Genomic DNA, 13,872 nt, shown 5'->3' on the forward strand with positions numbered 1-13,872 from the left:
CATTTTTCTTCCATTCGAATAAATACACGAGAGAAATATTTTTTTGTACCCTAGAAAACGAGTCCATTCGTTGGTTAGGAAAGAAATTTGGATTTTTTATTTGGAGCCACGTTTCACTACGTTCGACATCTTTGGATGCTTCACATTTGTCTAAATTGGGAATTATGAATTAACGAATCGCAAGCCATGAGCCCCTCCGTCGTTAGGAATAACGAAAGTCCCAGGAAAAAGTTTTCCAAAACCGAACCCGATGGAACTTTACTCGATCTTGATAACGAGAACATCTCCAAGGATCACACGGACAACACTGATAATTCTACACATACCGGCCGCCCCGGCAGACCTCGGAAAAATAAATCACACAAAAAACCCGATGCTGATACCACACAGGCATGTTGCATAAATATTTAATTGATATTTTTAACCAAAGTCCACTTATGATTTCTATTTAACTACTTTCGGGACGGATCTCCAATTGTTACAACTTATCAGAATGTTTTTTATGTATTGACGCGATGTTTGAAAAATTTCTACATAATCATAAATTTATGGAAATCACTAAGAGATTTTGGATAAGCAAAAACACAATTTAAATTAATTTAAATTTAAATTCTTGTTTTTGTTTATTCATAAACAAATTGTTTTTCTTTATACAACTTACCAAGTCACCATGGAATTTCTTGCGCATCCAAAGGAAATACAAATATCTGAGCAATCAAGCTTTCTATTTCTTTGAGCTGAATTAATAATAAAAACATTGATATAATTATTTCCTTTGCATTTGTCAAATCTATTGTAGCTGATAATTTTTTTAAGTATTTCTACTTTGCATTTTTAATATTGAATCGGTTATAACCAAGTATTCCATTCTGCAGTCTCCGAAAATGTTCAAACTACAAAAATCCAACGAAAGATCACCAATCGCAGCGGATAAAACTAATGGAGCAATAAAGAAAGAAAGTCCAACGACAAAGCAAGAACCCATTTCGGATTCACAGCACCCATCTATCGATGAAACACTTGCAAATGATAAAACATTGTTGGAAAAAAAAAATACGATTGACTGTCGTTTTTCTGTGGGTCAATTGGCATGGGCTCAGGTTAGCAGTTATCCGTTTTGGCCCTGTGTAGTGACGATTGATGGAACAATAAAATCACACCTTAAACAAAGAGGTAAGATGAAAAGAAGTACACAGAGCTCAGAAGTCATGAAATATGAACTTAACCATGAACGATCCCATAATTTTTTAATTTGCAGCGTTTGGAAAATCCACATTAGCCACTTTTGTGCACGTTCAGTACTTTGGGGACAGTTGTCGACACGGTTGGGTCTATGAAATGTCGATGTTACCATTCACCGGCATCGCTGATTTCCTCAAACTCGCAGAAGACGCGAAATATCAAGTAAAGAAACGACATAGAAACATTATTTCCCTCTATACAGCCAAAAAAACGATGAAAAGAAAATGGGACACCGCGATCGAGGAAGCGACTGAAGTACTGCCAATGACGAACGAGGAAAGAGCCGAACTCTTCATGCCAAGGGAGGAGGTCAAATCGAAGTATGAAGAATTACTGGAATTGGCAACCAGGGGAAGGGGTTATAAGAGGGAACGCTGGAGCGATTCGAACAACCCGAATCCGAAACGTGTTAAACAGGAAGACGTGAGTTTGCACTAGAGAATTTTATTTCTTACAAACATTATTTTATGCGATATGGGCAAAATTAACGACCAGGCAGCATCTTTGTTACACGGCAATTTTTTTCTAAGTTCGAAAACTATTCTTTATCAACGTTTTCCGTTGGATAGCTCTAATAAGAAATTTAAAAAATTTATCGCGCAGGTAAGCGACAAAGGAGAGACGGAAACATCAAAGAAAAAATCCCACAAAGGACAATCGGAAGATGATGAAAAAAGTAGCACTAATTTGAACGCGGAAACTCCACCGACGCCGCCATCCAGCCACAAGGATTCGAGCGATGAGTGTACGATAATAAAAAAGGATAAAGTGAAAAAACGTAAGAAAGATTTAGACGGTGATTTTGAATTCTATTACGAGCGTAATCGTGACATGATAGAGGACGCGCAGCCAGACGCAACGGAGGATGAAATTCGAACGTACCTCGAAAAAACTTGGGCGAATATGAGTTTAACACTCAGAAGTAAATATCGATCGAGAATAAAGCCAGCAAATGGTGAACCAACGAAAGAAGATTCGATCGATCAGGAAGATGTTTCCTCGATCGAGTCAGATTCTAGATATAACGCGAATTCGAAATCAGCGAAAAAGAAAAAATCTACGGATGCCGTACAAGCGAAAGAGCCGTCGACTGACCAAGAAGACGAATCTTCAGTCGAATCTGACTCTAGATACAATAAAAAATCAAAGTCTACCAGAAAGAAAAAATCAAAGAACAGTGTGAGAACGAAGGAAAGTTCAACCGACCAGGAAGAAGAATCCTCGGTAGATTTGGAACCGAAATATCACAAAAAACCAAAGTCCAATGAGTCAGAAAAGGAGGAATCGCGTGTTAATGAGACTGTCAAAAGACGTCGACCTTATAATTTATTTCGTGGAACGAAACAAGAGAGAGTTTGTCAAATATGTGAAAAAACAGGTGACCTCACCAGGTGCAAGGGACCCTGTTATTCTTATTTCCATTTGTCTTGCGTAAAACCTGGTGAATCCAGCTCCGAATGCAGTATGGATGAGGATACGATGGAAAATGGACTTTTTAGCGATTTGAAAGAAACCAAAAAGAGCTTGATTGGTGAAGAGGACGGTAAGATTTGGAACATATTTGAAAAAAAAAATTCCACAGCTTTCCAAAGCTTTGGCCCTCCCTATTCATTGTGATTCACAACGATGTAAATAATTCTCAAAATTTTTCCCCAGCTAAAAGCGACGAAGTATTGGAAGACGAAACTTTCAAATGTATCGACTGTCTATCGGGTGTCGCGCCCGCTTGTTTCATCTGTAACGAGCGAGAAGATGACAGATTACGATGTTCAGTGGCTGCTTGTGGAAAACATTATCACAGAGTATGCTTGAAAACTTGGCCACAGGCGCACTGGCGAGGCGGCGGCCGATTGACCTGTCCCTACCATATGTGTCACACTTGCAATTCTGACAATCCACAAAACGGTATATCTTGGTCGCTAAACGAAAAACTTGTTCGTTGTGTCCGATGTCCTTCGGCTTATCATCCTGCAACATCGTGCTTACCTGCTGGAACGGAAATTCTTACCGGGAGCCAAATCGTTTGTCCGAAACACTATATAGCTCCTGGTCCACCGATCAATGCAACTTGGTGTTTTCTGTGCACCACAGGCGGAAGTCTTATTTGTTGCGATACATGTCCGACTTCATTTCATCCAGAATGTCTTGGTATGTCTTGAAACTTTATTGCGTTTTTAACGTTCATGAAAAAACAACTGAAATTCCACCTTGGCTTAGTATTCGTAGTATTGTTGTGTCCGTTTTACGGGATTTAAAAAAATCATTTTTTCTAGAAAAATCATACATATCCGCGAATATTTTGAATTTATTTTCAAATTATTGAAGATATCTAAATGAAATTCATGTTAGAAATTCATGAAGAAATTGATCCAAATTGATCATTATTTTTGGTATGAAAAAATTTTTCATGGTTTGAACAGGTATCGATGCACCCGATGGCGCATTTATATGCGAAGATTGTGAGACTGGCCGAATGCCATTGTATGGGGAAGTGGTATGGGTAAAACTCGGCTTATATCGCTGGTGGCCATCCAGAGTATGTTTCCCTCATGAAATACCTAGTAATTTAGAAGCAATTCAGCATCATCCTGGCGAGTTTTGCGTAATGTTTCTAGGAACGAACAATTATTACTGGGTCCACAGGTAAAATAGAAAAACGAAATTTCTAGTTATTAATTATTTGATATTTTTGAAAATTGTTTATATATTTTCACCGGCGTATTGATTTGATATGCGAAACTCTACATTTGCAGGGGTCGTGCTTTTCTTTATCAGGACGGAGATGCGAGCGCTAAAGTTTCTAAAGCTAAAAAAAACGTTGATGATGCTTACCAAAAGGCCCTGGAGGAGGCAAATGAGATTCATGAGCGTTTAAAAACTGAACGCGCCGCTGCAAAAGGAACGGAATTGCGATTTTTGAGACCGCCACCTTACGTCAAATTGAAAGTACGTTTTCGAGGCCTTCATCTTTCACTTCACGAAATTTCCATTTTCTTACGAAAATTTCCAACACTTTTATCCACGGCGTTTTTCATTAATTTGAAGTTAATTTTCAATTCAGATCAACAAACCTGTAGGAAATGTAAAACCCGCTGAAGTAGAAAGCATCGGCGCTTGCGATTGTGATCCAAAGTGGGACCATCCGTGTGCCCCGGATTCGGATTGCCTCAATCGTATACTATCGGTCGAATGCAGTCCGGCAATATGTCCTGCTGGGCCGAAGTGCAATAATCAGGCATTTGTACGCCGAGAATATCCAGCCATGGAACCTTTTCATACGGTCGGCCGAGGCTGGGGTCTCCGGACACTTGAACCTATAAAGGAAGGTAAATTCGTCGTGGAATACGTCGGGGAAGTTATCGACGAGGCCGAGTACAAGAGAAGACTTCATCATAAAAAGGAGCTTAAAAATGAAAACTTTTATTTCTTAACGATCGATCAATCGAGAATGATCGATGCTGAGCCCAAAGGAAATCTCAGTCGATTTATGAGTGAGTTTTAGCTAGATATATCGTGATTATACAGTGTCCATTATGAAAATATTTCAATCATAACTTATGTGGAATGTTTGAAGCGAATTCTCGCTGATATTTTATTTAAGGTACAATCTTTTAACTTTTTATTATGTTTCTAGATCATTCTTGCATGCCGAATTGCGAGACCCAAAAATGGACTGTAAACGGTGACACGAGGATCGGGCTTTTTGCATTGCGTGACATTGAAGTCGGGGAAGAGTTGACATTCAATTATAATTTAGCATGTGACGGTGAAACCCGGAAACCGTGTTTGTGCGGTGCGCCAAATTGCAGCGGCTTCATAGGGTTGAAGGCTCAAAAGCAAAAAGTCGAGGAGGAGAAAAAGACATCGAAGAGTGACGGTGGAAACGAGAAATTGAACAAGTTAGATAAATCATCGAAGAGTGAAAAATTAGAAAAAGGTTCAAAATCGGAAAAAGTCGATAGAAGTTTGAAACACGAGAAAATTGATAAAACTCCAAAGTCTGAGAGAGTTGACAGAATTTCTAGGTCTGACAGAACACCGAAGTTTGAAAAAATCGATCGAACTCCAAGGTCTGAGCGTCTCGATAAAACTCCCAGGTCTGAAAGGATTGAAAGAACCCCAAGATCTGAGAGAAGTGAAAAAACTCTTAGATCAGAAAAGGGCGGGAGGCTTGCAAGAAATGAGAGAAGCCCGTCGAAGAAGTAAGTCTGCGATAATTATACAATTTTATATTTGCAGTTATTATTTTAATAGCTATTCAATATTTGATCCAATATATTTCGTTCCGATGAAAAGATCCTTGATGAAGATTCCTGAATGTTGGAGCTGTGGTGAAATTTTGGCCAAAACCGACGATTACGTAGAGTGCAATCGAAGAACCTGTTTCAAGAGATATCACAGAAGTTGCGTTACCCTGGAGAAGGAGGATTCCCAGTTCAATTGTCCGTGGCATCGTTGTAAAGAATGCGGACGAAGGACAGGGGCTCATTGTACGTTTTGTAGTGCAGCATATTGCCAAGGTAAATTATAGCGACCCAAATTTCCATCGTAGCGTTGTATCATTTTGGCTAAATTATCTCAATCGATGAACATTTCTCTGTCAGGTCACCTGGACGGTAATTTAGTAGAGAACAGAGACAAGATTGGTTACGTTTGCAAAATTCACGAGGGCATGGAATCCCGTAAATCATTTATCGACGAGGAAGGAAAAGAAGAAACGGACAACGAAGCGGAAACCGACAAAGAACTCTCTTCGTTGAGTTCGGATAGTTTGATATGTAACGAAAAGTCAACGTTATCACGCGAAACGTCGCCACGAGTAGCGATCGTCGAGGTAAGAAAAAACTCGTAACAGATTGCTCGTCGAGATCGAAATCAACACATAGGCTCGAATCAATAATAAATATCGTCTTATAAAAATTTTTGTTTTATCGCGAATTTCAAATCGGAATGTGTGAGTTTCAGAAAGCGCTTTCGCTCTCTTCCCTTCTATTTTTTCGACGGTCGTTTGCGAGTACGACGTACAGTGAATTATGTCAAATTTAATGAAATTCATTTCATTATTCCAGTACTGTCTTTGGTGGTGGATGAGCATGAAGTTAATAGCGACTCTGTTTTTCGTTGCTTTTTATAATACTTTTTTTTCGAACGTAAGACGAAAAAACCGGTTACGTTTCCGCGGAATATTGATTTTTTCACAACATCACGACAAATTGTGCATTTCTCTATCGTGATATAAATAATGGAATAATGTTGCACGTGAGTCAACTCAATGGGGGGAAAAAAAAACGACTACACGATATTTCAAATGTGTACAGATTTTTTTGAATGATTTACCAATCAATTATATGTTTATATCATCATCGCATTTATTCTTCAACAAATTTTCACCAAGGGCGTTGAACGATCAGTCACGATTTTAATTATCCAGGAGGAAAAATGAAAATGTTTCTTTATATTATTTAAATAATATAGATGAATATTATCGATGTAATCCTCCAATGTCAAATGGATTCAAACAATATAAAGTAAATTATTGTAGTTTTTTTCTTTCTTTTCTTTTCATTATCAATACGAATTAGTACCTACTCCTCATAGTTTTAATGGTATGCAATGGTCATTTATACGTTTATATATCCAAGCAATGTTTTATTATGATTTATCAAGTGTACAATAGTACTGCTATTTGTATCATTCTGTAGTTAGAGGGCAAAACTTGTAAAGAATTCGTATGACGTTCTTCTCTTTTTCTTATTTTTTTAATTATGATTTCAGTTTCGTTTGTGTTCATAGTGGCTGGGCTATTTTTGGCGATTGCTTATTAATTATTGTTTCATAGGAATTCTTACTCTCGACATGGATGTAAAGAGTTTTGGTGATTTTTCGTTTTGTATGTTACGACATCTGAGTACACCCATATACGCACGCATACGGAAGAAAATATAACCTCGGGGAGTGACAGGACTTTTTGCAATCGTAAATACATTCCGAGTCAAACTTTCTAGAACACAGAAACAATCAACATGAAAGACTGCATGATTATAGGAAAATGATGCATCTTTTGTTGCGCGCTTGGATCTGTAGTTTCAAAATCGTTGATCCTTCAAAAGAAACAAGTTGTGCATAGAAGAAATGTGCCTCGCAGGTTCAATTCAGCAGCGAGGAGGGCGAAGAATCACAGAAGGAAGATGATTCGTTCATATTCAACGAGAATTCCAACAATTCGGCTAGTCCAAAAAAAAAACGTTTACGCGTTGCGCAAATGAACAAAATCGAAAGATCGTCTGCTAAGCGTAACAAACGCCACAAGGAGAGTATTAAAACGCTCAGGTCGTTGACACCGAGTCAATTGGAATCGATCATTGGTGGTAGTTTGACCATCGAGCCTGATGATGTTCATGAACAATAATGAAAATTAAACGAAAAAAAAACAAACAAACATTACCAGATATTTTAGTTCCGGTTATTGAACAATTTGATTGTACATCTTTTAATTAGTTAAACGCATCGTAGAAGACATTTTTTATCATGAATTTTAGGTTTTTTTTCTTTTCGCGTTTGTGAACGATACGATGCAATTATTAGAACGACGATCACGCTGCAGTGAGATAGCGAGAACAGAAACGTTGGAAGTATATGATAAAAAACTGACCAAAATATAGAAGAAATTGTAAGTCGATGAACATACACTGACATATTGTTGTCAATGCGAGAGAGACTAATTTTGGCAACGCGGATATTGTCGCTATAACGTATTCTTTATAAGAAAAGTATGCCGAACAAAGGAATCGTGTATTAAATTGTAAAAAAGGTTCATTTATAGATGAACGCAATTAGGCAAACAGAAAAAAATAAATATATCGATGTTATTTGGAACTACATTTCTATGTTAACCCAACGATGTCACTCCATCATTATTATCAATGATGTGAGGCGAGAGAAATACAACAAAATCTTATTCAATATGCTGAATATCAAACGACTCCACTCAAAGCTAAACGACAAAATCATTTTTTATTTCGTACTCATAAGTTTTAACGAGCAAACTTAATAATTGTATAAATCGATGAAAATTTAATGGTGAGAAGGTTAATTTGACCGTGACAAAAAGTGTTTGTTATCGAAAAATAGGCTTGCTTTATTTATAATGACCGATTTAGTTCTGGACTTTGACGAATAATTCGTCAAATTTTGTTTAAGGCTCATTGATATTGGGATATTTCATTTCCAACGATGAAATAAATACAGCGTTGTAATAGTGGTCGAATCGAATATTTTGTTTATCCTTTATACACACGAAATAATACAACAGCCAAATAAGTTGGCCGATAAGTTTTCTTTCTTTTTTTCACACATTCATTTACAACAATAGATAAAGAAAAAATTGACGTGTCATCGAATATTTAACGCAAGATATATATATATATTACTTAAAAAATACATTGGCGGCATTTACTGTACAAAGGAATCACTCGTGCATACAATAATCGACGATCTCACGATATCGATGGGTAAGCTCGTGCTGTTGTAAAACCATTTTGCTCCTCGGATTCATAATTACAAGTATACTATGACATAGTATCTAACGTTACACTTATTTCACATATTCATAGAGTACCAAATGTATTTATACAGGAAAAATCACATAGGACTAAGCCAAAAAACACTTTGTTTCAAACGTACCATCTTTTTCTCTGTTCATTGAAATTTAAAACTGTAAGAACGTAACAGCCATGTAGAAGATCTTCAATTTCATAAAGCAAAACCCACACAAAAATTCGAATGTATTTTATCGGATTATTGTTAGTGCAGCGAGAATCCTTCAATCGAGAATAATCAATTGATGTTATCGTATTCTCATTGTGAATGAATCTCTCGCTTGTATTTCGACAATTAAGTGTGAACGTCTCGTCCATAGTCTTGGTACAACTTTGGGCTGTCGTGAACAGATGGACTTCTGCTGAGAGCTTGTGTCGTCGTGGTTGTCGTTGACGGAGTGTTTGAGTTGATCGATATTGTTTCTTCGGTCGGCAAAGTGCCTATTTTTTTTCTCAATACTGGAGCTATAAAGTTTTGACTGGTGGTTAAATCTCGTCGAGGCACTTGACCCTGAAAATGAAAAATTGTTTTAGAAAAAACATCACTTTGCGAGACATGCATCTTCCGTCAATAGATAAACGAGATGATTTTTTATACTTTAGGCTTCGAAGCTGGTAGAGTTGCTCCAGTTACGAGGCCTAAAATGCTAGCTGCAAAACCACTGAGCTGGAGAGCTGCTAATGGCGATAAACCTTTTCTAACAAGACCAAGAGCTAAAAATGCAGCTTGTCCGAGTACTGGAGCTGCTCCTGCTGCATTCGCAGCAGCTCCTGCTAACTGCCCACCACCCACGCTCGGTCCATAAGCGAAACACAAATTGTGGCGATCAACCTAAGGTGGAACAAACATTCTTTCACCATCGAGAGGAAAAAATTAATTTATCGATAGAAACACCTTCGCTGGAACTCACCAAATGCTTCACCGATAGATACAGCAGTCCAAAAGGCGTGATCAAAGGGCACGCAAGACTGTAAACCGTTGTCATCGTGAACACGAGAAGCAACCAAGCGTAATGAGCACCCAATGGAAATTCCCATAAAACAGCTTTTCTCACATGCACACGTTCAGCTCGACTTCGAGCTATGCAAAGCCGAAAAGTGTACAGTGCCAGTTCCGAAAATCTCATTAATTCTAATCCGCTTCCTAACAACGACGCAGTTATAACGTAATTCACGAAAAGAGCGCCCTGGAAATGAAAACACAAAGTCTTTCAAGCAATCGAATAACGAGAATATTCAACAATTCAATTTCGGTCCTAAATTTTCCTCGCAATTTTTTCACCATGGTTGAGCTTTGCATCGATGAATCTTTCAAGGAGCGACTTACTGTCACTGTTTTCCTTTAATAATTCATGCTACAGAGTCAAAAAAAGTCCAAATCAAATTTCAATTCTTCACAGTTGCGACTCACAGTAACGTACACAAAATTTTGCAAAAACTTTGGCGATTCAATTACCTTATCAGCCAAAAAGACGCATTCCCATCTCCCAGTTTTGTTCCCGGGAGTGACGGTCCATTCGAAAAATGCTTGAGCACTGGTCAGACCAAGACTCGGAAGTATAAGAACCATGAGAAGCAGCAGGAGCAAAGTTTTTCTCATTACAGCCCGATTCAGGCCGCTTCTTGTCCAGTGCCTTACAAGAGCTTCGCTTCTCCCAACAAGAGCGGGCATGAGTGCCGCGATAGTGACGAGTTGTAAGGTCGGCAAAAAGGTGAACAGAACGCTGTTGTGATTCACGACGTCACCGGTACTTATTGGTATTTTATTCATTGTCGCCACAATAACTGCCGGAGTTGTCAGGAAAAACAGAGTTATTCCAAGTGCTAAATTAATAAATATAGCATTGAAATACCAGCAAGGACGTGGTACGTTTAAATTTTCCCAAAATATGTCAGAAGGCGCCGGTGCGTAATCGACGGTCCACTTTATGGTTGGCGCCGACCGCAATTGTCGTCGCATTGTTCTCGCTGCGCCTGGAGTGCCTGAGATTTAATGAAAGTAACATTTTATATTGCTGTAATAAATAAGAACATTGGAAAAATATTTCCAAGGATTTCCATGACTTCGACCGCTTTAACTGTAAAAGTAACACTTTGAAAATGACTAGCAGAGTGTTCAAATTACCGAGTGTGACGAATGCAACTCCCAAAGGTCGACTTAGAGCAGCGGCTCGTTCTTCCTTGACCATTGCCGTTAACCGAATTTCCTCAGCCGTGTAAAATTCTTCAGCATCGACCTAAATATTCACGATCACCGTCAAACGGGGTTATTAATTTGTTTGAATAATTTTATCGGCAAATGTTCTCCTTGAAATTACTAACCGTTTTGCAACAGCAACCTATGACTTGGCCGCAAGGGTACGGATACATCTGTAATCGTTCTTTTCTCTTATTGTAACTTTCGCAATAAAGTCTCGCCTGTTCAGCGCAATCCCTCTGTGCGTCTAGCGCTGATAATCTTTTAATGTCGTGAGCCAGTGTGACATCTTCGACCGAGAGTGTAGGAAAAGCTTCTCTAAAATCAAGAAAAGATTAAAAACTATTCGACTTGGAAAATATAGATTTTTCCATTGTTTTTTTTTTTTTAGTACTTGAAGTATTCCATGAGGCTGTTCGCATCGCATTGATGCTTCGGAATTTCCGTTATTAACAACGTTCTTGCTGCTAATTCACCAGCTGGTCTGGCGTCTCGGACCTGAATCGGGAAAAAACATTTTTGCTTCATAAACTCGAATGAAAATGATTTTGCATAAAGAAAAATAAATTGCCAAACACTGGCTCTGTTTCTTTTCTTCGAAAAAGTCGCATAACCCATTACACAACCTTTAGTAGTTCAGTCCAGAAAGTCATTCGATAAACAACGTTCGAGGTTTCTCAATGTCGAAAAGTCATGTCACATGATGGTTAATAACTCATCTAAAGTAAGTCTGTCTGCTGTATTGATAAAAAATAAATCTACAAACCTGTTTCAGAAATCGTCGCATGACAAAAGCACCAGCAGGTAAATATAATAATATCAAAACAGAATAGACCCAGATCCAGGAAGACGAGGGATCTAAATTGGAGAGAGTCGTGTGACTGAAGGTTGCATTTGCACCCTGCATCTGGCCGCTTAAATTAATGGGTAAGGCAACGCACAGTGAAACCAATGTCATCATAGCTGTTAGCAGAATCAGATGACGTTCAAAAGAAATGTACAGCAAGCCATCTGGTCCGGCTCGTCTCAGTAGTTCAGCGTCACTGTGGAAAATTGAATATTTGAAAACATGAGGAATCATGATGCAATTCTCATTTCAAAAATGTGCAAAATGAAATAAACCTTCTCTCGTGATCTATTTCAATCATAAAAAATGAAAATACTTACGTGACTTTAAAGGCAGTTACTATCCAAGTTAAAAAACCTCTATCTATGTGAGCCAATTGAGCATTGGCAGAGGCCTCAATAGCAGAAACATCCGCTTCTTTTTCCTCATTGTCCCCATAGAACAATTCCATCCATCTGTTGTCAGTTTTATGCAAGAGAGCGAGTCTTCCATAATTCCAAGCTTTTTTACGCAGCAAACCAAACAAAATTACCAAAAACTGTAAAAGTTTAAGATTCAATTTGAGAATCAAAAGACCGTCGCATTGTAGCAGAAAATTTTAAGACAAATCTGTAATATGAATCGCTCACCATAAAACCTATGAAATTTAACAATAAATTGGCTGGTATGCCAGCATAAAAATCTGGTATTATTGTTACATTGAACTTTCGGGCCGGAACACATGTTTCCGATGGTAGATCGTAAAAATTATCCCTGTAAATGAAAAAAAAAAGTTAATTTATTAGTAACAATTAGCAAAATGCATGAACAATTTTTTTATTTTGCATATTTTATCACTCAAAATTTTGTACACTTATTCAAAGAGCTAATACGAAGAAAAATCGAAATTCAAACCAAAAGAATATAAATAATGATATAAACAAAAATGAATTGGATAGAAATCTAGAGAATATTCAAGTCTTTTATTCCGGACATTAAATGAAAAAAAAAAAAAAACGTACAATGTGAAAAATTTTTGATTATTATCTCCAGTAAAACAAAGATTTGAAAAATTTAAGAATTATTCAAACATAAATAGAAATATAATTCCATATTATTGTCAAAGTTCACGAACAATTCCATGAACTAAAAACCAACCGACTTAATATAAAAACAATGAGACAAGATAAAAAGCGAATCGCTCAATCATTACGAACAATAAACAGATTGTTGGTTTATCATGTCTTGTGTGTCAAGAAAACGAAAAAGTGAAAGTTTATTTCAACGGATGGCAACAAAGGAACAAGGTTTTTCCAACGAATATATTGCCATTTCCCTGTATATGAAGTTTGTTATATATATATGAACATATGACGATGCACGGAAATAAACATGGCAAATAAAATTGTTGCATCTTCGATGTCCTGTCCTGACAGTCAGATGAGTTACGGAACAAAAGAACGATATATGATGATTGAAACACGTTCGGATATCTACGATCTACTCTGTTGTAAATTTTCGTACTAATAAAACGATCCGTACACATTGAAATTTTTGTATACTTACGTGTTATTATAATAATCCATACCGACTAAAGAATTTTCATCACCAAATTATCACAACGATATTAGGTAGATATGATAATTCATTTTAAGAAACATGTGTCAACTTGACACATCGCACACGCGAAAGAGCCGAGAAGTCCAGAATCACCCAGCGTAACCTGAAAGTTCAACCCGATGTATACACGTCGCACACATTGAAGAAAATAATACAAGTGTGACTGCGTGTTGCGTATCCGCACTCACCAACACATTCATCTGATCCACACGACCGTGTGCCGTGCAGATTCGTCATCATTATTTTTTTTCTATATCTACTACAGAGTATTCGTTCAATAATTACTCCGGACTCCACAGTAGCGTTTGCGAGAAATTCTCTTGTCTCAGTGCAAATAACTCCAAAAATATACGATTTTCTGATAAGATAAAACAAGCAATTTAATTTAT

The 13,872-nt window shown here is 37.5% G+C and overlaps 2 protein-coding genes across 2 annotated transcripts; one reads left to right on the forward strand and one right to left on the reverse strand.

The window, feature by feature from the left end:
* Positions 1–186: 186 nt before the first annotated feature.
* Positions 187–8,503, forward strand: NSD (Nuclear receptor binding SET domain protein). The gene is made up of 12 exons (XM_043420349.1): positions 187–390; positions 876–1,173; positions 1,259–1,665; positions 1,846–2,785; positions 2,899–3,390; positions 3,663–3,885; positions 3,996–4,188; positions 4,304–4,733; positions 4,877–5,444; positions 5,539–5,762; positions 5,847–6,076; positions 7,388–8,503. Exons 1-12 carry the CDS (start codon positions 187–189, stop codon positions 7,649–7,651), a joined length of 4,473 nt encoding a protein of 1,490 aa, XP_043276284.1. The 3' UTR covers positions 7,652–8,503.
* Tmem63 (transmembrane protein 63) lies at positions 8,499–13,586 on the reverse strand. The gene is made up of 11 exons (XM_043420354.1): positions 13,430–13,586; positions 12,514–12,637; positions 12,205–12,422; positions 11,804–12,080; positions 11,432–11,535; positions 11,163–11,355; positions 10,966–11,077; positions 10,297–10,823; positions 9,752–10,027; positions 9,439–9,672; positions 8,499–9,351 (listed from the first exon to the last, which is right to left on the reverse strand). Exons 1-11 carry the CDS (start codon positions 13,447–13,449, stop codon positions 9,136–9,138), a joined length of 2,301 nt encoding a protein of 766 aa, XP_043276289.1. The 5' UTR covers positions 13,450–13,586; the 3' UTR covers positions 8,499–9,135.
* Between the last annotated feature and the right edge of the window lie 286 nt (positions 13,587–13,872).

The sequence above is a fragment of the Venturia canescens genome, chromosome 5, assembly GCF_019457755.1.
Source record: "Venturia canescens isolate UGA chromosome 5, ASM1945775v1, whole genome shotgun sequence".
Lineage (NCBI taxonomy): Eukaryota > Metazoa > Arthropoda > Insecta > Hymenoptera > Ichneumonidae > Venturia > Venturia canescens.

Bases quoted from the DNA above. Each gene is read 5' to 3' on its own strand.
- NSD (XM_043420349.1), top strand. From the start codon at position 187: ATGAGCCCCTCCGTCGTTAGGAATAACGAAAGTCCCAGGAAAAAGTTT. The intron at 4,734-4,876 runs GTGAGTTTTAGC...TTATGTTTCTAG, and splicing joins AAATCTCAGTCGATTTATGA to ATCATTCTTGCATGCCGAAT. The intron at 5,763-5,846 runs GTAAATTATAGC...TTTCTCTGTCAG, and splicing joins TAGTGCAGCATATTGCCAAG to GTCACCTGGACGGTAATTTA.
- Tmem63 (XM_043420354.1), bottom strand. From the start codon at position 13,449: ATGGATTATTATAATAACAC. The intron at 12,423-12,513 runs GTGAGCGATTCA...AAACTTTTACAG, and splicing joins TAAATTTCATAGGTTTTATG to TTTTTGGTAATTTTGTTTGG. The intron at 9,673-9,751 runs GTGAGTTCCAGC...GTTCCACCTTAG, and splicing joins ATCTATCGGTGAAGCATTTG to GTTGATCGCCACAATTTGTG.